The 23867-nt window shown below is 41.8% G+C and overlaps 1 protein-coding gene across 2 annotated transcripts in view; it reads right to left on the bottom strand.

Annotated features, from left to right (window-relative positions):
* Positions 1-23867, bottom strand: part of LOC139292000 (neuropilin-2-like) — an 86183-nt gene that overhangs the window by 2130 nt on the left and 60186 nt on the right. The window contains exons 12-16 of one of the 2 annotated variants that reach the window (XM_070914105.1): positions 18970-19044; positions 17869-18033; positions 13381-13649; positions 13060-13156; positions 10251-10283 (exon numbers count right to left, since the gene is read on the bottom strand). In XM_070914105.1, the coding sequence (XP_070770206.1) occupies positions 10251-10283; positions 13060-13156; positions 13381-13649; positions 17869-18033; positions 18970-19044 (639 nt within the window). The remainder of the gene's footprint in view (positions 1-10250; positions 10284-13059; positions 13157-13380; positions 13650-17868; positions 18034-18969; positions 19045-23867) is intronic. The other variant, XM_070914104.1, reaches the window with a different exon arrangement.

Genomic DNA, 23867 nt, shown 5'->3' with positions numbered 1-23867 from the left:
GGGTTTGGAAGCTCAATTCTGCTTCAATTCAGTTCTATTCAAGGAAATTGATATTACAATCCTCAGAAAAAAAATCGAGCAATACCTGGGCAGCTGATAATAATTTATTGCTGGGGCAAAGGAACCCAAAAACACATTATAAAATGAAACCGTAAAAGATATACAAAAGACAAGAGGCAAAAAAACTAATTTAGCAGATATGAAAAAAAGATACAGAGTCTCATTTCCGCTTTTAGATAAGGTCATTTTTCTATCAGCCCATTTTAACATGTGGCATCCAGATTATACCTTCTAAAAACTGTCTTTACGAACTTCCAATACAATACAGTCTGTAAGTAATAGTAAGAGATGAATATTTTTAAATGAGACTAGCTATCTGTGAAATGAAAATATTAAATATGAGGTAATTTCCTTTAAATTAAAGACTCAATCACCTCTTTAATTGTTTGAAATTGACCCAGAATTGACTTCCAAACCCAATTAGAGAATAAACAAAAGACATGGACTCAATTCAAATATAACAGCAACCAACAAACCCGATGCTAAATGGAGTGTATTCGTTCTCAGATGTTTAGCTGTTGAGTATTTGCTCATTTAATGGTTTGATTGCGAGCATGGGTGCCTCTATTGGCTTTTGTATGTTTCTCTGTAGTTCAATATTTAATTAGCTTGAAGTGCAGGAAAGTGAAACCAGCGCAAGACAAAAAAGACAATCATAAAGTTGAGGTCTTTCCTTCACAGAGGCAGAGAAAGTGCACAGGAGTAAATATAACAGATGAAGCCAGGGATGAACGTTGAGGCAGTTTACCACTTTAAGGCTGGTTTTATTTAGTCTCAGTGAGTCTAAATTAGCCACAGTTTGAATTAAAACGAATTCAAATCCCTTTGCTGAGGCCACGTGTCAGAAAGATCAGTCTTTGCTGCTTCCAACAGATTTACATCAAGAAAAATCTTTCTGATTAATAAAAAAAAAGAACAAGAAATCAAAGAGCAATAAAAAACATTGTTGATTCATTTGATAAAAATGACATCATCAAGGTAGATTTTCCAAAAACTTAACGTGTGGTTGTACTTTACCCCTAAAATGATTTCCCATCACCGAAATTGACGGCGAAAAGTGAGAAATGAGAGTAAAATATTAAAAAAACCCATCTAAACCAACCGGACAGACATCTTAAAGCAAGTGGCCTGCAGGTTATGAACATGACTTCAAATAATGTTGGCAGAAGTATCAACCATCCTACTGAATAAAATAATGCTGTCAAAAAAAAAAAAGCAGTTCATGTACAGAATACAATGAAACAATGGATACCTGCTAAGCTAAATATGGCTGATTCCAGTAGGTACGCTGTAAATTATAATATTTTATGGAGGTCTTACTGAAATGTACCCTCAGCACATGCACATGAAAGCGCCTAATCAGCCATCTGATGGTGTACATGTACAGTCTCACAACAGACCCTCCAAATTCTAAATTCTCCTTTCTCACAGTCAACTCAAATCACCACAGGCCTTGACAAAACATTAAATCGCTAATCAAAAGAAGCAGGATAGCAAACGTGAGATGCTCGGACATTCTTTGGACGACTGTTGAACACTTTCTAATGATCCTGGCTCAAAGCCCTCAGGCTAGGATCCTGAGAAGAATCATCACGTGGATCTGAAAGGAGATTAAAACTCCCTGTAGCCCCATTTTATCTCCACTCTCCAATTAGTAAAGAGAAGAATAAAAAGGGGGCTTTTTTTTTATTATTCAGACACAGACATGGATGGCTCTTTGGCACCATATGCTGTTCCAGTGGGGGCTTGAGGACCTGTTAGAGTGCTTTCACTCGTAATATTTCTCCAGGAAACAGGAGGAGGAGGCAGAAAGAAAAAAACAGAGATGGCCTGAGGGCTAGAAATGCTTACCACAGGGTTTTATGAATGCAATCAGCTCCATTACCTAATTAGAAATATTAAAGGGCTTCAAAGTAGTCTGTGATGGAGGGAAGTGAGGGGAGGTTGATTTAAAAGCGTTGCATGAGGAGACGCCAGCACATTTTCCAAATCTCGCAAAAAGTTTGATAGAGAGAGAGAGAATGGAAGAGAAAAGTGCAGAGGGTAGCACAACATAAATACAGTCATATATCATTCCTCTGTTTGAATTTCAGACCCACATTGATTGGGTTACAGCGCAGGGCTGCTAGAATGAGTCACATAATGTGTAAATCATACACAAGTCGATTGAAATGGAAGGGAGAGGGGATGGATATGCAAGCATAAAATCACTAAAATACTTGTTGACTAAAGCACAAAAGCACATTTTATGATACACAATTTGAGGAAATAAGTCAATATGGAGAGCTGCAGAGTGGACGCACTCTCTGGACATGCATGAAACAATGATTTAAATGACTGCATTTGCTGGATCCTTTGCTACCACAGGTTTGTGTTTGTTGGACGGTGTGTGCGGCTGTGTGCGTGCTGTGCTTCTAATGTGTGTCTCCATCACACTGTCTATTCTGCCAAAAGACTTCTTTCATCTGCTTTTGTGTTTGAAACAACCTGCCCTCCTCCTTCAATTCTCTCCCTCCTTCTATCCAAACCCCAACCTGCCTCCCTGTTAGCCTTCCTCTCGGAGTAAGAGAAAAATCTATCTTTAGAAAGTATAGAGAGCAGTTTTTCTTTTTTTTTTTCTTTTCTTTTTTTTTACTTCTTTCATCTTCCTCCATCTCTGGGCGCATTCTTTGGAGGGAAAAGGGGGCTCGCTTAATGGGCCCTTCTCCTCTGAGAGATTTTGCTCTCCTCCATTTCTGCCTCTCATTTTCTCTCCTGTGTTTTTTACTGGGAGGATTTGCGATGAAGGGAACGAGTAGAATAGGAACAAGCAGGTTCTGATAAAAAGGCTGGGGGATTTCAGCACGAACAAAATGATGTAGGGGTGCAGCACATAACACGCACAAGATGGTGGGCTGCTGAGAATTCCAGAAAATAAGCAGCAAAGTGGTGTGCCCAAATTCACAGGTGTGGATCTGAATAGAAGTTGATTATAGGCTTCTCAATCCAGAAGCAAATGTATATATATTTTTTGTTTTTAAATCATTTGAATAATCTCCGCATATCATACTGATTTGCATCTGTTTCCTGTCTGATTTAAGCTTGAAACATGATGCTTTCAAACGAGGGACAAACATTTGCTGTTGCAAAATGGCTACAACTTGAGGATTTGACATCAAATGAAAGAGTTAAGATCATCTCAGTGAACACAATCCACCCAACTGTTGCCTTTAAACAACAGTCAGTGAGTATAAAAAAATAAACATTGTATAACTATTATACATTAGAAGTACATGTAGGCCTAATGTAACATGATTACAAAGAAAAAAAAAGGTTCTTAAATCACAACCAGTACATTACTCGACTTTCACAGTAAATGTAAGAAATTGTCATAAATCATCAGAGCCTTCAATAAATAATTAAGAAGCAGAAAAGTGCTAATGTTTCTCTCAACATTGCAAAATAACACGTAACCAAAAACTTCAAAAATACATAATTTCACACTCGCCTGGTTCATTTTCCATCACCAGTAAATAACACATACAGTTAGCAGATGATTAAGAAAACATCAGGAAAGCTGTGTTACGGTAGTGCTGCACTGGAATCAGTCTTATTTGACAGATTACTGTGAATGAAACGATCAAAGGAACTGACCGGTGACCCTGGATCAGTGGTTTTCTAAAAAGGCTTCATAAGTAAGAAGCTCTTTCTCACAGCATACGTTTGGTCTCACCTGTTGAATAGAAGCGAGACTGACAACTTCGTAGCCACGTGGAAACCACATTCTCAGGTTACCAGGCTGATGTGAGAAACATTCTGAATTTCACAAACGATTAATAGGATAACACACGAAACGACTTAACAGCCGTAAAGATCTGAACTTGCACAGACTTCAAAGAAAAATTTGAACAGCAGCTTTAGATCCTCAACACATATGATTTTTGGATTTGCTTCATTTCACCCAGTCTAATGTGTGCAGGACATACAAAGATGTTTAGTTTGAACATTAACAGACACAGGCATTGGATTTACCAAGAGATCCAGGCAAAAAAAAAAAAAAATGTATAGAGTCCATTCATACTCTGAGGCACTACCTCGTTCTGGAGGTGAAGAGGTAATAGTTTTAAAGCACATCTTTAAAAAGGCATATCAGGATGTAATGAAAAATGCACTCAGGGTACGTGAGACTCGATCATTATCAGCCAGTGAAAAGTTCTGAAGTGTCCGTGCATATGAGACTTTTGAGCCTCTGTGTGTTTTTGATGCAGAGAGTGTGTTTGCTTCTAGGTCTGCAGGATGTAAGCTGTCTCATCCTATCTTTCCCTCGTGTAAACCAGACAGAGAGCAGCACAACACTGATTTCCTTGTTCGCAGACCAAAGGAGCCGCCCACGGTGGACGTGTAGCTGTCTATCTGTCACGGATGGACGGCCAGCACTAATTCTCCCTATACCTCTTCCTTTTCTGTTACTTAATCTGTCTCTGTCACTCGCAGTCTCTCAAAGGCCAGTGGACAAATAAACCGCGGCTTCATTCAGACCCGAAGGAATAGCCGTCTCTCTTCATGCAGCACACATTGTGACTTCTATCTCCCTGTACCTGTGTGTAAATCCCTTCTCTGTCGGACAGGGTATTTGGAGGCAGGCAGTGTCCAAGCTGCAGATCAGAGCAGGGAGAACAGACATATCCTGCTCTGACATTTATAGAAGAGGAAAATACATTGACACAACACAGACATTGTATACTGCATGTGCATAAGTCCACAGTCTGTTAGGCAGTCTACCTGTGATTTGCTTGTTATTGAGTTCTGATCATAGTCCATTTCATTTCCAGGCTGGGGGTGCCACGCTTCAGCACATCAAAAAAGTTGCACTTTAATGTTGTTATCAGGCCCCTCATCAGCCATCAGAATTGGCAATTCAATTTCTTTCATCTACTCTCCCCTGTGAGGGATATTGGTACAATAATGTCAGGAGTTCATTCTGCCCGCCAACAAGGAAGTTTAGCAAAGGTGCATCCTGATGAGTGAATTAGATCAGTCATCAGCGACAGGACCTGCAGTGTCTCTTTCCGTGTAGGTTCTCATCAGTGAAGAGTTGTTGATAATCTAATCTAATCCTTCTCACTCCCTTTCATTGCTTCATTTGAACAAAGCATTCTAATAAAATGATATCATTCACATGTAGTCCAGTTGTTTTCAACACTGGGAATCATAGCTGTCATCTTTCTCCAGCCTGATGGTAAGCATGGGCTCAAGACTCGGCCCAGTACCTGGGTACAGGTGGTTTTGGTTGGGGCTGTGGATCAGATTATAGCTGAGGTTTTGGTTCTGGTAGCAGGTTTGGTGACCTTGCTGATTTGGATGCTGGCTGTTGTGGTACATCACTGACTGATGATGACTACCGCTGGTCTTCTTGGTCGCCCAGTGGTACCGATGGCAGCACAGTATCACCACCACGGTTACAGTCACCAGCAGCAAGAGGGCACCGCCTCCCGCCAACACATAGTACCAGTAGGCAGGGACAGGCTGCACCGCCACTGTGTCTACTGTGGGCTCCATCCCAGACATGGCACCCCCTGGAGGGCAGGAGGACACATTACTGGTTGGCACTATGGACGAGGGAGGCAGGCATGCAAACCTCATTGGAGAATTAAAAACTGTTAATTGACCATTCGCTAAACCCCTCTCAGAGGCAGTCATTGTCAAATCATGGCTTAGAAACCGCAACTAGGCATGGCAGGTCTGTCAAGCTTTGGATTTCTCCACATGCTGAATTGTGTGTCAGGCTGTAATAAGAGCGATACTAAGCATTTAAAGAGTTTGGAGGGTTTTTCTTGTTTGTTTAGCCCTTCCAAAACAAAAGCAAATGTGTAAGGAATGGATTAAACAGTGTTTATCTGCTCTATCATAAGCTGCAATCATTAGCATGTCCGGCTAATTAGCTTACTACCTACAGTAGCAAAGAGCATTACTTTCAAGGCCAAGGAGCAACCTAAAACTAAACTTCTGACTTAGTTTGTGGGGTTTCAAACATACTGTTTGAAAATACAAATAAGTATGTAGACGACCATAAGCTTAGCAGCAAAACAGTGCAATGTTAGAACAAAACAAGTCTTACATTTTTCCTTATCATAATTATATATATATATCCTGTTTTGGATGCTGACTTTTTGCCTGGGATGTGTAGCTGTAGCCTAAGTTGTTTAGCAAAATATCATGTGTGTTGCCATAAAGTGCATATTTAAGACCTCCTTTACAGGCTTCTCATTTTAAAATGAGCCAGCTGGAAACATTAAAAAGTCGGCCAGGGACAGTGTGTTTAACCAACTCATGGAGCTAACATTAGCTTAATATAGCAAACCAGCAACAGCTGATAAAATCGGCCATTTCAGCTGGCAAAATTGATGCTGTATGAGTATGGAAAGCTTGACAGGCCTAGTAACAGTAAAGAAGGGTGTGGGAGCGAATGGTCAATTTCTGTAGCAGTGAGCTGAAACTATTGTGCCTTGCTGGTATTCAAGTAAACATAATATGTAAGATCGACAGCAGGCAAAAAACAGACTGTAAGTTTCCAGATTTATCTCACTTTTTCATAATCCAGTTGCAAACTCGAAGTCATTTCAAGTCTTCATTCTTCAAAAAATCGCTGATGCATGTATGTTTTGATGCTGATTTTACTCACAGTATTTCTGGTTGATGCAAATGTCACAAGCATTAGCTGCACATTGACACGCGAAGGCTCATGCCATGCGTCCGGTTCAATCAGAGAGAGCAAAGCCTTGATTATGCAGTGACTGGCTGATTTGGACAAAGCGTTGGGGAGTGTTAAGTGGTTGTATTTGGTAGGATGCAGCTGCTTTTATCAGGGCAAGATCATTGAAGGGAGTTGAGTGGGGGGACAAAGAGATGGAGAGGGAAATCAGAGAGAAATTACAGGGGTAGAGAAAGGATAAGAGAGAGACCTTTATTGGAAGAAAGAATGGAGTGAAATAGAGAGGGGTGGTAGAAAGCGAGGAGAGAGGGTGAGAGGGAGGGGAAGTGAAGGGAGAGAGCTAATCCTGCCATGATATCTTTAATCCTGCATTAGAGGGTTTGTCTGAAACTTCAATACTCTGTCAACTCACTGTGAAAGAAACCCGCTGAGAGACAGGTTGTGGAGAATGAAAGACAGAAAAAAAAGAAAGAACGTGAGCAAGAAAGGAAGAAAGAAAGAAAGAAAGAAAGAGGAAATAAGAGCCGGGCCAAGCAAGAACTTGATGGAGGCGAGAGAGGAGAGAGAAATAATGAAAGGACAGAGGAAAGAGAGTTGCAGAGAAAGACACAGAACCTCAAGGAAACCAGTGAGCTTAATTTTGTCTCTCTTTTTTTTAAGTTCAGACATATTCTTTAAGGGTTTAAAATTGGCTTTGATTGTAAAGCTGCTCTGCACAGGGAGCCTTCCCACCAGTGGATTAGGACACATGATTTCTCGGGCTGCAAAAATTGACCGTTACTTAGCTTTTTTTGGGAGAGGGATCTAAAGGGGAAGAAGGGGGAAAGTTTCTAAAGCAAGCTAAAATGTGTGGCTTTCAAGGAACTTTGGTTTCACATCTTTCTCATTCCAGGTCTTTCGCCTCACACATCAACAATCTCGTCTTATCTGAATGAGTGGAAGTGTGAGTCCAAATTGAAGCCAGAATTAGCCTCTTTTCTGTGCGTGTGTGTGTGTGCATGTGTGTGTGTGTGTAGCATGATCTCTTTCCAGAAGCCAAATGCCACCTTGGTTGCCATGGATACAAAAACCCAACATTGTGGCACGCTGGTTCACGTCACACCACACTGAAGCTGCACTGTTAATATATCGTACTATGATTAAGGAGGAACATTTTATATTTTATCTCCTGTTCTCCTGACTGATTTTGGATCAGTTGATTTATTTCATTTAATACATTTTGGTCAGTTTTTCTTCACTGGGCACTTTCTCAAATTCTCCTTGAATTAATTTTCTGTCTCTGCCTTAATCACCTGCAGGACGTTGACAGAAACCACAGTTAACTGACCAGAGATGAAGAGCACGTTCTATATTTCTTATTCATAGATCATGGTCGATTTGAAAAGTTTCAAAAAACCTAACTGTCCACACGCTAACTCTTTAATTATCCACATCAAGACACAAAAATAAATAACAACTGAGGCATTTATATATATATACAGTATATATTCATACTATATGCAGTAAGTCTTGAATAGGGTTCAACTACGTCTGCTCACCCAAAGAGAAACACTTTAGTTCTTAGCTCATTTTTCAACAGGCGTCCCAGAGGAGAAACTGAATCCTTCTTTCCGGGGCTCGGCCTCATGAAAACACACGCATGTTAGAACTGACACTGTTGTCATACAGGGAGTCATATGATACCCGCTCAGGGTCCAAGAGTAGTCTAAGAAACCTGCCAGCATTAGGTCAAATACTGAGCGTATGAGTCGAGTGAGTGTTCTGAGTTTGGCTCTCGGCTTTTACTAGTTTTAGGAATGGTATTTCTGTTTTTATTGAATTGAACTGAGGTGAACAAAACCAAGTGCTGCTCAAGTATCTGACAGTATTCAAGGAATGTTTTTGATCTATTCACACACACACACACACACACACACACACACACACACACACACACACACACACACACTAAACTGACTAAATTAAGCACACAGCATCAGTAATATGGATGCAAATCAACTGAATGGTTGGCAATTATTCTTATTTAAAAACAAGAAACACGTCCAGCACTATACATGTGTGCTCCAGTGGTTTGCACGTGGTCAAATACAGTATATTTTTTATATGAAGTCCGACTTCAGTGTCAATGAGGCCCAGACACCTTTGTTCATATTTTGTGGGTCTCTAAACAACAGCAGTCCTGCAGCCAGTGTTTTAGGCCCCAACCCAGACTTTGAAAACAAGAGAGCCAGTGGCATAATCTGTCGAATCCCTTTTTATCTGGGTTTCAAACTGGCCTTTTTGAGGATGAAGGAGAGACAAAGAAAAAGGAAAAAGAGGAAAGGGAAGTGGGATGGTGGAAGTTCTGCATTTCATTCAGGTGGAAGCAGCAGCTTGCTGGGCAGAGACATAGAGTGAAAAAAATGGAGGAGAAGGAGCAGAGAGGAGAGGGGAGGAGAAAACGACAAGGCAAGGAAAGGAATGAAAAAGAATAGTTGAGATGAAAGTAAAGAAGCAGAGAGGAGGGAGGAGCAAAATGTAGGAAAGGGCAGAAGAGGGGAACAAGAAAAAGTAAAGAAGAGAGGCTCCTTGTATGGTGTTGAATGCAGAGAGAGAGAGAGTTTACATGGTGACAGCAAATCAGGATGGAGGGATGGATGCGGGGTGAGTGTGCTGTTCTCTACAATAGAGTAAACGTTAAGGACAGGAGAAGCAAGTTCTGCTTAGTTCTTTTAATTTCATCTATAAAAAGACCAGAGGGAGACTGTTTCACTTTGTCCCAGCGGTTCAACCACGACCTCATGACTTTAACCTTTGTTCCTACGTCACGTTATAAGTTGTTTACAATATGAGCAAGAAAAAAAAACGCATTCGCTGTGACTTAACAACTGTGTTGCATACATGTAAACCAGTGATCACGCACAACACGGTGCACACCATTAGTCAGTCTGTGGAATGTGCAAATACACCTCGATGTTACTCCGTTGCAGTTGCACTTGTTGCTTTTTCAGTCTGCCAATGTTGCTGTTGTAGGAAAAATCCTGTGTTTCTATTTGTCTACGTAGTGGAAAGCGCCATTTTCTCACCGAGGAACATACGAAACTACATAACCAAGAGTATCAGCCCAGCATGCAGGGAGTCATGCTGGAACAATGCAGTGGATCCATTCCATCAGGTTGCAATGTTGTCACCATCATTTGCTTGAATGTGGATAAAGTCCACATATCAAAATCTACCAATAAAGTATAAACACTGACAAAGTCTTACTAAGTACTCTTATAAAGTACTAAAAATGTAAGAAACCCTGGTTAGATCTGTCTGGAAATGATGTAACAGCATGAGGGTTGAAGTTTCAGTTGGAAAAAGTGTGGTTTATGTCTGTTTATCTGTATGTAACATATGTTATGCACTAACAAGGTCACTCAGGGCCAGTGCAGTGCTGCGAGCTGAGCTTAGCAACAAGCAGAAAGCACAGACATTTGGCACAGGAAGTACAAATGGAACAGGAAGTAGAACTTACTGGTTATGCCAGGAGTTAAGGCAGGGAAAGGCTCTGGAAAAGAGAGAAAAGAAGAAGTGTTATTGATGATGGTTAGTAACTGATATGTATGATAAGCACTGATAGGACCACAGGGATAAAAATCTCCTTTGGTGATGAAAGTTCAGATAACTTCACTGGAGCTGCACCCGGACAGAACTTTGGATTTCATTATCAATTGTATTTAAAGTTTTCTACTGCTTTAAGATAGAGTTTTTTATTCTTAATGTTGTGATTAATATAATGAAGTGTGTGTTCAATGTAAAATCGGTGCTTACTTCTTTATACAGTATATGAGAAGATAGTAAGCATCAACTAGCCTCTACAGGCCTCGGTGTCAGCGCCTTTCCATCAAGAATGAGTTAAACCACGAGGATGAAGCATGATTAATACATATTTGTCTAAACGTATTTTGATTAAATATATTTTGCATTCTAAAGTAGCCCTTTACGATATGAAATACCAAATATATCATCTTTGGGATTTTCTCAGTCTCAGCGTACTGTGGCATATTCTCATAATTAAACCGACATGGTACAACTATAGTTCTGGTGATTTTTAACAGAAATGCATTTTGATAAAGCTGAATCGCAAAATTGCAGGACGCTGCACTTTCTGCACTTGTTACTCCCTTTTAAGAAAATCAATAGAGATTTGTTGAGTTCTGAGATGGTGTAGGAGTCTAAAGGCCCATAAATCTTCCTGATCATTTTTACAAAATGGAGAGAAAATAAAGAGAGGAAGACAAAAGAGTGGGCTGACAGGGTTGGAAGAGAGGAAGTGTGCCTCCCCTGTCTCCCGCTCTCTTTGTGTGTCATGTCTGACTTGCTCTCAATTTCTTCTTTTTGCTTTGTCATTCTATGTCTCTCCTTCCTGTCGTTGCGCTCTAACTCTTTTTTCCTAAGGTGAGACGCAAGGTGTTAATGGCAGCAGACATGCCGGGCCGAGAAGAAGAAAGGAGGGAACGGATGAAAGATGGGGGTGAAAAGAGTGAGTGAAGGGTGAGGAGAAGGGAAGGGAAGGAAGGGTGGAGGTAAGTTAAAGGGTCATGGGAACAGCGACTGAAATTTACTGCTGTTTATTATTTGCCGGAGGATATGACATCTATTATGAAAGTGAGGGGGGGGGAGCAGATGGAAAACAAGAGACTATGGCAGCACAAGGAAAGAAGTTGCAGCAGTGTGCTGAGAGAAGATGAACGAAAGAAAATAAAAGATACGGAATAAGGGAGCGGGTGAATAATGAATTACAAAAAAATCACACATTGAAAGAGGTAAGAGTAAACATGTCTCCTCTCCGCCAGCCGCCAAATACGAGTCTTGTTCTGACCTGCGATTGGACGATCAGTGTGATATGTAACTGTGTAGCAGAGGCCAAGACACTCTGATTTTTCAGCTAAAAAACCTACAATCCCCATGATGCAACTCGATAGCATCTTTCATCAGCCCACATCTTTCAGTCATCAGTGTGACTCCCCATGACTAGTAAACTGATCTTTATGTGTTAAATCGTTAGAATTCCCTCTTGACGAATCTGCACAAATGTACTCATTAAAACATACCATCAGCCCATGAGGTGACCAAAATACCAATTATAGACATCACCATGATTTTACTGTGTTGGATAAGAACTTAAATGAAAAAGACGTTGGACAGAGATGAGCCAGATTAACCCCAGGCGAAATTAAACAGGGTTGAAAGAGAAGCAGCTCGCAATGTGGGAAGCCAGTTTACAAGAGCGTGTGGGTGTGTGTGTCTTCATGTGTCATGGTCGTTAACGTAAAACAAGTGCGGTGGTTTTTAAATGTCATGATACATTAATGTGTGTGTGTTTCTGTGGGCCAATGTGTGTGCTCACATCAGGCTAACATCACTGTCCTGCTGTGCTGAGTGAAGTGGTGCTTTGCTACATTAAATGATAACAATGTTCCCATTATTTCAAATGACAGAGAGAACAAACTGTGTGTGTGTGTGTGTGTGTGTGTGTGTGTGTGTGTGTGTGTGGGTGGGTGGAAATTATGTTTGTCAAACAAGGATATGTGAAGGATTTAAAACTTAATCCAGTGTCTAGCTTGTGTATTTCAAGGAAGTTTGCATTTTTTTTGTTACAGTAATAACAAAGCATCCATAATTGAAGCCAATTGTTGTTAATAATAGTCTCACTGGCCAGATTGTGTGTGTGTGTGTGTGAGAGAGAGAGAGAGAGAGAGAGAGAGAGAGAGAGAGAGAGAGAGAGAGAGAGGGACAGACAGGCATTTGAACTACATGTTGCTCTCTCATGTAATCATGCATGAGCACGAGCACACACATTTCTTTTAGGTGCTCTACGGCTCAGCGACGGCTCAGACTGAGTGGGGAAAAAAAGGGCCGGGGATAGAGAGAGAGAGAGAGAGAGAGAGAGAGAGAGAGAGAGAGAGAGAGAGAGAGAGAGAGAGAGAGAAGGAGTCATAAAACGGTGGGGTGGGGCGGTATAGGAAAAGACTGAAGAGAGAGAGGGAGATATGAAAGATAGATTAGAATCCATGCCCAAAGGCCGTTTGTGGCCTACTTTCTTTTTTTTTTTAATATATTTTTTCCTTTTTTTACGTGTGTGTGTGTCTATGTGTGTAAACGAGAAACATTAGTTTTTTTCCCCTTTTCTCTCTCTCTCTCTCTCTCTCTCTCTCTCTCTCTCTCTCTCTTTCTCTCAACCGGTCTCTGGTGAAAACATACCATAAACAGTGAAGGAGTCAGAGAGACAGTTGAGTGACTGAATAAAGCCTACGCTGACACAGACAGGTCCTGGGACTTACGTGTACACTGCTCCAGCTCGATGCTGTTGCTCATGTGGATGTTATCTATTCTGATGTGGCCTCTGGTCGGGTGATCAAAAAAACCCTCGAACACCACCTAGATGAAAAGGAGAGAGATATTACGACAGGCTCCTTCTTTATTATGTTGCAACAAACGATAGACATTAAACTGTAATATTTCAATAGGATTGCTCATCTATCATTTTGGCGTTTAAAGACGTCCTTATTCACACACCTTGCATCGCTTTAGCTACAGACGGGAGATCTCTGTCCCTGGTTATGTGCAGCAAAGATCAGCGATAGCTCAAAAACAACACTCACCTGATACTCCTTGGGGCTTTGGGGCAGGATGGTGCGGCCCTCCCTCCAGTGAGACCCCTGGTCCCCTTTCAGAGCCCATAGCAGCGTCTCCTCCTGGTCGCTGTCCCTCAGCAGGACCCTCAGACTCCCCTGTGCCTCCCCCTGGAGCTGGTAGTAGAAGACGAGGCAGAGCGGGCCTCGCTCCGGCCCCACCTCGGGGCTCAGCAGCCGGGCTCGCTTGCGCTGGGTGTGGGCGCCTGCGTCCAGGTGTAGGTAGTTCCCGGAAAAATCTGGAGGAAAGGAAGAGACGGAGAGGTGGCAGATGCTACATTATCGTATCATTGTAAGATCAATGATGTATTTCAGATTAATGAGTTGTAACAAATGATAAATTAGTGGCCTTTAAACTGATACATCGCCACTCTATTTAGCGTAGGGTTGTAAATATGAAGCCACATGTATGGTTTTCTCTTTGGTTTTTGCATTTTACTGATTTAATGGATTCCATTTTAATGGATTTGCGGTGTGTGACAGCGCTGCTGCAGAGAGCAGATTCACTCTTCGCTGGTGAAACAGGCCCAACGTACAGTGTGATGTAGTAATGCAGTGGGATGTGGTTGCTTAGAGTTTAAGGCATTACCACCATCATTCTGTGGTATGAGGCTTAACCGCAAATGAGACTGCCATTTCATCATGGCCGCTAATGGCTATGGATACAAATATACACACACACACACACACACAACCCTGCTAAAACAGCCCTAATCATTCTGAATGCTGACACCTCGTTCTTTTGCTCTCCTCGTTTTCGCTACTCAGTCAGCACAACCATCATACCAACACAGTCACAATGCTTGTGCACGTGTAGTGTATCTGCGTGTGTGTGTGTGCATAATGGTTCCTCAACACACACACACTGTATCAACTTTTAAACGAAATCTAATTCACTGCCTTTGTCTCCTCTCAGCTCAAAGAATTGATGGGTAGAGAGTGAAGGAAGTAAAGGGAGGGAAGGGGTGAGCCAGTGAAAGAGTGGGCAAACATGAAGAGAGAGAGAGAGAGAGAGAGAGGCAGAGCTATAGTGTTTTGCCAACCCCAAACAGGACCATTATCATTAGCTTGCTGCTGTGTTTGGCTGTTTGTCTAGTTTGTCTATTATGGCCGGAGAGTAAAAGCTTCGCTGGAGCTGCAAATAGTCTTTTTATCGACAGAGAGACACTGTGTGTGACATCGCATGAGCTCATATCTATCTATCTATCTATCTATCTATCTATCTATCTATCTATCTATCTATCTATCTATCTATCTATCTATCCACCTATCTGTTCTCCCTCCCTCAGCTAAGACAGAAAAAAAAAATCATTCAGACAGATTTTGCAGCACATCACACTTAATGAATAATGGATTTGGGTTGAGGTAACTCCGTTTCTTCACTTGGAGGCAATGAAAAAGAGGACCTAAATTACCGTTGCTCATTAAGTACAGTTAGAGAAAGTTGCAGTGTTTTTCTGTCTCTCCGCGTTTGATCTTGGCAAACGTACAAAGGGAGGGAATTAATTAACAACTCTCCATGGGAGAGATAGGCAGGGATGTAGAATTGGCTCCGAGGGAGGGAGGGAAGTGTGTCTGTTGGTGTCTGTTTGCATGAGTGTTTGTTCGTTTATATTTATATCTGTGTGAGTTCATCTGTCAGTCATTGCGTGTGTGTGTGTGTGTACTTGCAAGTGCCTTGTGTGTGAGTATGAGTTTGTCGTTTTGCATTCGCGTAGATGTGCGTCGTATTTATGTGTATTCATCTTCACTTCCACACAGGGCTGAGCAGTGAAGGTGAGCATGGGCAAAGAAGAAGTAGTACATGGTGAACTACAGTACAATGTCAACTCACGTTTTCACTTGAGATGAGTGCACTTAATAAAGTATGACTGAGCCATTACTTTTAATATGTGTCACACTGACTCCTAATATTCCTAATCACCACAAATCAGCAAATAGCATCTAGTAGTTTCAATGAAGCTGTCTCATTGAACTGAGCTGCACTAACGCAAATACATATTTCCATGGTTACCAAATGATTAAGCATAATTACATGCAGATTGCTCTAGAGATTTCTTCCTTGACAGCTCCTGTGATCAGCTCATGAATCAAGTGCGTTTTACAGAAGTTAAGCTTTTCAGTTCTTTCTAAAATGACTTGCTTAATATCACACAGTCCTGATTGTCCAAGTTCACATGGAAACGGACCGAGTTGTTTAGTCCACACCGGAGTTTGAGTGACAGTGTTCACACCAGCCTAAAGGAACCGAACCACTGGCAAACAGGTTCGAATCAGTTACGTGTGAAAGCACAATTATATATAGTTTACATAATAAAATATGAACTTTTGGATTATTATATTGCATTATACTGTTACAGGTTCACAGAAAAATGCACGTTGTTATGAGCCAGTGGGATGGTAGCGGCTGAAGGTGGAGCAGCGTCTTCGTGACACCTTTTGGAAATCAAAACAAACTCAAAGTGATATCATCAGGTGTTAGAAACTGATATTATGATGTCAGTTTTTTAACTCTCCCTTATTCTCGTTTCCTCTCCTTATCAAAAACTAAACCACTTCCAACAACGAGCAATGTGAAGGGTTTCTTTCGATGAAAAATCTCCACAGGGTATAGAATTTGAGTCTTGGCCTATCTGAGATCAAAAGAATAACTTATGAGCTCTGTTCAGGTCGGATTTTCTCTTTTCAAACCCTAAAAGGGGCTTTCAATGACAAGGGTTGGGGATTTGATTTGCATATCGAGACAGCTTCCAGACAGGGCGCCGCGCTAATGTTTCTGTAGAACAAGACTTAATGTCATGTTGCTGTCTAACACGGAGACAGGGACGCTGCTATATCAATTACACACACTCATACGCGCACGAACACACACTCATAACGCCACATACACTTACGTACGTTTGCAGGCACACACACAGAATCCTAGTGTGATGTAGAGCCTTGCCTTATGTCACGGCCCTGTCTGTTTATGAAGGAGCTGCTCAGTCAACCATAAACTGGATGGCTTCAACAGATACAGAGAAAACCTTGGTGGATGGCAAGGTCATGTGTGTGTGTGAGTGTGTGTGTGTGTGTGTCTGTGTGTGTGTGTGGGAAACAAACCCACACACCTTGAGTGTTTAATACGCAGACAGTCCCACCTTGAGCAGTTTGTGTAAGATGTGTAAGTGTGTGTGTAAGTGTGTGTGTGTGTGTGTGTGTGTGTGGAGCCTCCGGGGGAGCTGGAGAGCTACGGCAGCACTTCTGTCAAAGCCATCATCTGACTTATCTGACCGCTCTGGGCGATGTGTGTGTGTGCCTCATGGGTGTGGAAGTACAGTAAGTATGTGTGTGTGTGTGTGTGTGTGTGTGTGAGAGAGAGAGAAGTACGTGAGGCAGTGAATGTGTGTGTGTGCGTGATGGATAAAACAGTCTTGGTTATCCTCCTGCTGTCTTATTAAAGGCGGACAGATGTGGGAAAAGACAAGTACCACTGAGGGAAATGGGAGAGAGGTCAGTGAGGAGAGAAAGAGGTGATCACAGTGATGGAGTGAGACGGCTGGAAGCGACATGAAAATACAGAAATGATATACTGCAGTGTGAGTTCGAACCGAAAAAGACTTATAGAGGAAGGATGGAGTGAAGGAAGCACAGTAAAGGCAAGGAGGAGTGGGATGATGAGGATTGAGAGCAGAGAGACATTTGTAGTGACATTAGAGGCAAATAAAGAGGACAGGGAAAGAGCAAACAAGGAGGCTGAAGTAAGGTCATTACAGTATATGAAAGAAGCAAGCAAAAGATGCTGCAAGAGTGATACAGAGATACAGTGAAAATGTGAGGAAGGAGTAAAACTCCAAGAAGAGGCAAAGAAAGAAGAAAAAACTTAGAAAAGAGACAACAAAGTATCAAACTAGGTTAGGGAAAGTGAAACTGCTCAAACTCCAATTAAGTCGTCGTACACACTGTTAGCAGATCAGAGTGAAATCCTTGCATCATAGTTGCTGTCAGTGGTTCCTCCCAGCACTGGGATCTGTAATATTCCACCACAGGACAACCACTTTGCTCTTAATTAGCTACAGAAGTCTTTGTGCTGAGGAAGGTCAAACATCTCAACACGACTGCGCTTTCTTTTTCTGCGTTTGAACAAAGGAGAAATATCTTGAAATGAAGACACCCAGAAAGACGAGAATTGAACTGTGGTTCTAATGGGAACACAAAGTTTTCAGAAAGTTTGAGTGTTTAATTAGAGGAGAAGACCTGCTCGGAAATGTTCTTACAGGTCCTCACCCCGTGGAGCTTTTAAAAGATTGAAAGTACTGTTGGTGACAGAGACAGAGTGTGGATTGGGAAGTTTGTGCAGTGCGTCTGTGTGAAGTATCCGAATACAGATTAGAATAAATGGATACTTGTAAGTATTTAAGGTCTCATTATAAAATGTAATTGTAGTGTGTTATTGGTTACCAACAAATCAGTTCTTACTGTCTGATCCCAGCGCCAAATCCTGCCTTGTTCCGTGTGTGCTGTGTCCGTTTGAACTGCTGCTGGCCGTGTGCAGGGACCAGCTCACGCCTGACTGGGGATCAGCCGACCAGCCGCACAAGCTCTGCTCAAAGTCGCATACAGCCGACAGGGACGGTGTGGTGGCTGTGAAAGAGACACACAGATTGTGAATAAAGACGTTTGATAGTATAACGGCAACATAACTAATAACCAAGTCCCCTTTCAGAGAGCACCATATCAAATTTTAACTTTTTTTTCCTCAGTTTCTTATCTTATCATCCTATTATGAGACTTTATGCCAATGGCTGGCTCCTTTATTTTGATAGTGCTTTGAGAGAGATTCCCATTGTGTTTAGATGTTTTGGCAATAGTGCTCTTGTAATATGACATCTCAATAAATCATGCTGAATACAAATATTAGAGTAAAAGAGAGATTATGTGGCGAGAGAATGGGCTAGACAGAAGAATCAGTGGGGAGGATAAAAGAAAGCAAACATAGACAGAAAATGGACAGAAAGAAAGCAGCGCAGTGACGGGGGTGTAGATGCAAATCAAAAGGAGAGACCTGAGAGGAGAAAAAAAAACACATAAATAAGAAATTACATGACAATAAAGAATAGAGAAAGTGGAGCATTACGACATACACTTTGTACTCCTGATGCTGTATTCAGTTTAAGTCACTTAATGGATCCAAATGGATCAACAAGGACCTACATCACTTTACATTTACCCCAGTAAGGCTACTCTCCTGACAGCCGCTGACCTATAGCTGTGAAATCATATTCCCACTATGCATGTGTGTGTGTGTGTGCATGAGGAGGCGCGATCCTCTGGCTGTGAGAGCTTATTTTCACTCAAACAGAGCTTCCTGTGGGACTCTTGAATCTAACAGACTTCAAAGCCCACAGGCCCTGTGGTGCGCAGTGACATCATGAGTTTGACCTTAAGAGCAGGAGTGTGTGTGGACGAGAGACAGAGACAAAACTAATACGTGTGTGCTTTCAAGAAAGATGGGGATACTGTGCGTGAGACTGCTTGAACTAAGTATGTGTGTGTGTGTGTGTGTGTGTGTGTGTTTACCGGGTCTCATTGCAGCAGTGGTCTGTTCCTCTCGGGGCAGGGTGGGGGTCACAGTGTCAGGTACAGTGGTGGTTTCTGTCAACAGGAGAAAAAAAGGTTGGGTGAGCGTTCTTATGGAAGCCTGGTATTCATATTAAATGATGTTTTGACCATTAGGCCCTGCAGTGGCCTAACATAACAAGTTATATTCACTTTGTCTGCAACATCATCAGCTAACAGCATGCTAGATAATAACATGTCAAGCTAACATCACCGGCAGCATAATGCTCAACCTAGCAAATCTCTAAACAATAATCCTCAGCTACCACGTTAGCATGCTAATTAGCAGTAACACATGTATTACATCACACTTTACTCTTATTTAATGGAGGCGTTGGCCTGAGTTAGTCTGCTTTAATTATGATTAACTTCAGTACAGTACTTCAGACAATACTGGACTCACAATAACCTAATCTCAGCTCTTCTTTTTAAATATTCACTATTTGTTCTACAGCCGCACACTGGGAAAGAGTAATATTTCAACAGTGCAGCCGTGATGTCTGAGCAAAGCAAGATTTAGATATAATAGGCTAACTAATGATGTTTGTACATACGTCACTATTGTTTTTAAGTCTGGAGTTTGTCATGATCCAGGCAGCGACAGAGGGAGCTGAGGCAGGGAGCTGAAGAGTGTGCCACACCACTCATTTTACCCACTGCAGGTTGGCGCGCACACACACATACACCCGCAACGCTATGATGATAGATGTTGCACTCACACTGACCTTGGTGCACAGCAGCATGCGACCAGTGTATGATAGATCAAACAGAGGCGCACACACACAGACACACGTCAGCAGTGGGGTATGTCAGTGTAACCCCAAGACCTTCTGGTCTTAATAAGCAGCTTTCTACTGTTGGTTAAGATTCCTTAAACAGCCCTGAATGCTTTACCAGCTCCCTCTCACGCACACGCTGGTGTAAGTCAGTCTATACGTTGAAGATTGTCTGGCTTGCGTGGCACAAGGCCGACACCACAAACCTCTCACCAAATTATTCTTAGAAATGACTTCTTTCGCTCTCTTATTATCTGCATTTCACTTCATGGTCTGTCTTTGTTTTTTCGTCCCCTCCTTCCATCTGTCATTCTGCTCTGAAAATCCCCTCCATCTATCTATCTTCTCTCTGTCATTTGTCACAATAAATCTGACCAGTTTCAGTTCTGCTTTGCAAAACCACCATCAACACCACAAAAAGCTCTTTCTACACAAACACACACACACACACTAACATGCTGATCTCTCTTTTTCTCTGCCTCTCCGGCATGGACGTGAAACCCTATCTACTGTTGTTTCTGTTTTACCACAACCGCAATTTTCTTCTCCATAACTCTTTCTCTCGCTCTCTTTCTGTCATCTCTCCCTGAGGCAAATTTTGATTTCCACCCGTCCTTTGCTTTGGTCTGCCCGCAGATCTTTCTCTCTCTTTGTTAAGATTGTGTCTCTTTCTGTTGCCCTTTTCCTACGATCTCCGGCTCTCCTCTCAACCTTTCAGCTCTTCTCTCTGTGCTATAACTCCGGTCTGGTGTTATTTTATGTCGGTTCTAACCACCAGCTCAGTAAATCTGAGACCACTGTTGATTTACTGCTTGTTTGGTCATTCTAGATGTTTCCATGACTCACTCGGTGATCTGTGTGTGTCTTGTTTAGTGTGAACTCTTAACCTTTGCTAGCCTTTGCTAATAGCTTTGAGTTCACTGCAGCGTCCATCCCTCTAATGTGTATTGTGTGTGTGCATAACTTGATTGAGTTGTTAACGCAGTCTGCTCACAGTGAAAGTATGCAGGATTATTATGTAAGCCCAAACAGAGTGGCCTCATATTGCCGTCCCAACACACACATGGCAAGCACACACACACACACACACACACACACACACACACACACACAGAATTAGATATTAACATTGGATAAGTAGCTCCCAGCTGCTGACATTAAGCTGTTTTAATTTGGTGCCCTTTACCACTGTAATTAGCCCCCCATATGGAGGGGAGAGAGGGGGGAATGGAGATGAGAGAAGGAGAGACAGAGACACATAGAGACAGATAGAGAGAGAGACATGGAGAAGAGAACACAACCCTTTCCACCTCTCACCACCATTTTCCTAATTAGTGACCACACACAGCTCCTGTCAGCTTCCCATTTCTAACTCCATCTCCATCTCCACCCGTCTAATCCAATTTTGCTCCCTGTCTGTCGACTCCTCTCCTGTTATTTCTCCCTTTCCCCATCCTCTTCATCATCTTCCTCCGCCCTCTTACTTCTATCCATCAGGGCCCACTCTGTAGCTACTGTAAAGGTCAGTAAAATAATTTAAATGAATTACTTTATAATTAAATTCACTTTAAATTCGTTAATGTGGTTATTATGTAATAAACTTGTAATTTCCCCACTTGATATTGCAGGACGTTTTTTTTTTTTTAATCTGCTGAACTAAAACTTGTGCATGGCAGAAGTGTGTTTAGTGACTCGTGTGGAAAGTGAGGATGATAACACAGTCAGTCATGTTTTAAACATGAGGATTCAGACAGGGATGTAAAAGAAACACCAATCTTTACATCTGTATTCTGCAGATGGGTCATCCCAAACACCACTGAGCTACAGCAACCTGCCAGACTCTCCGTCTCTTTCTCTCTCACACACACACTTCAAACTGAGAAACTGGAAAGGTGTTCGGTTCGGTTAACCACACACACGTGTACACACACACACACACACACACACACACACACACACTGTCATAGGCCCCAGGGCTCATTGTAAAGCTGCTGACTGAGCAAGGCGAGGCGGAAACAGAGAGACGAAAACTGTTCAATTATGGAAAGAGCTCTGGGTATAAATCTACCTCTGTCAGCCTAAATAATGACTACTGACACAGTCTGTGAGAGTGTGTGTGTGTGTGTGTGTGTGTCTGAGGAAGAGAGAGAATATCGCCCCTACTCAAATTATTGGTGACATGGTACGTGTGTGTATGTGTGTGTGTGTGAGGGGGATTTCCTTTACTTAATGACTATGCGATTGACTGACTGACTGGATGTGTGTGTGCAGCTTAAAAAATGTCTCCTTTATAACAGGGACCTCCACTGATAGTTAACTACTGTTAGCTGTTAGCGCTGGCTAACCTGTCTGCTGTGGGTATTTATTCACTGTAAGCAGAATTTCCTTTGAAAAAGGCATTTTTCTATCCACTGTGTTCTACTCATTTACTGCAAAAGCTCCTTAACAACTTGAAACGGCAGCAGCTCTGTACAGCATAGCACTGACTACAGCAAGATATACTTGCAAGAAACATAAACAATTTCTGACCAAATTTGGGAACCAATCCTACATTTTATATACTACATGGTTATATGCAATGCTAAAACTGTATGCTGCTTTTGGAAGGAGAAGAAAATTAGTTCTTAGTGAAAGGAAACCAAGCAAGATTTGATTTCTGGCACTACCAAGAATGTGGCTGACACCAAATGAGAAGTGACGGTGGAAAACATGAGTGATTTTGGATGAAAATCATTGCCAGCAATCTGAATGACAAATCAGACAACTGTACGTAAAAACCTAAAGTGCAGGTCTGATTTGCATGTAGCTTAAAGTGCTGGACTAATTATGACTCCCTCTTCTGTAGATGAGTGGGTGGGAAAATGAGTTCTGTACAGCAGGAAACTCGAGACTAAATGCCTAATTAGCCCATTGTACAGCAAGCTACCAATAATATCTGGTTTGTTTTATGGTAAGTGCTGCACTGGACCGCAAGTTTTAATGCCTGGTAGACGGGAAGGAGAGTTTCTGTAACCCAGTAAAATGTGTTGGTGGTATAAGACCGAGCACATGACTGTAGTTAAAAAAGCCACCATTAATAGAGCTTCAAGTGTGGCTAAAGAAGCAGAGCCGTGCACTGAAAGCAAAGAAGCTCTTCGTGACAGGAAACTACAGACAGTGAATTGCTCATTAGCCGATTGTGCAACAAAGCACCACAAGGTATGCGATTGTAATTGTAGCCTTAAGTGTGAAGCTAAGTACGACAACAACTGAGATGATATAAAGAAGCTGCCGGCGATGAGTGGCTGACTTCATCAGTGAACAGTAGTGCGCTACAAAGGAAATGAGTGTGGAAGTGTGGGAAAAAAAGCATTAAACTAAGTATGCCATTAACTGCTCTGGAGAAAAGAAAGACAGCTTTCTAGATCAGCAAGCAGTAATATGTTGACAAGCATATGGTTTAAATGATTTCCAATGCCCAATCAGTACTTGTTGGCCATTAAATTAAAGGTAGATCGACAGACTGTATGTAAATGTTGGGTCATGGATAAAAATAATTGCATATTGTGTGTTTCTCTGAACATCCCTGAAAATATAAGCCTATGTTATTCCTGTGGCTTCAAACATCACAGAAGCTAACAACAAGCATTGTCTACTGCTGGGCTGTGTATTACAGTAAAAGACTCAGCTTGAGAGTGAACTCACAGATCAATTTAACACTTAAAGTGAGAGTCAGTGAGAGGAGGGATCAGAAGTGGATCTATGACTCTACAGTTGAATTTTTGCATAAGCTTTAACAAGGGATGGATGGATGGATAGATAAATAGATAGATAAGCATGGAGAGAAAAAAAGAGGCAGGGATATATGGGAAATACTGCAAAACCTAAATATTTATATTGGAAAAACACAAGCTTTTTTTGCACACAGACACATATAAATACACATGCACCCGCAATGAACCAGTGCCCAATCCTAAGTGTTGCCATGTGTGATATTTCAAGGAGGAGAAGAAGGAAGTGATAAACTTAACTGTCCCCCTGAAGTGATTGTAGCATGATTGTATATGGTTTAAAATAACTGTGGAACTTCTTTGGGTGTGTGCT

The sequence above is a fragment of the Enoplosus armatus genome, chromosome 11 (genome assembly GCF_043641665.1).
Source record: "Enoplosus armatus isolate fEnoArm2 chromosome 11, fEnoArm2.hap1, whole genome shotgun sequence".
Taxonomy (NCBI): domain Eukaryota; kingdom Metazoa; phylum Chordata; class Actinopteri; order Centrarchiformes; family Enoplosidae; genus Enoplosus; species Enoplosus armatus.
This window is presented reverse-complemented; position numbering and strand designations above follow the sequence as displayed.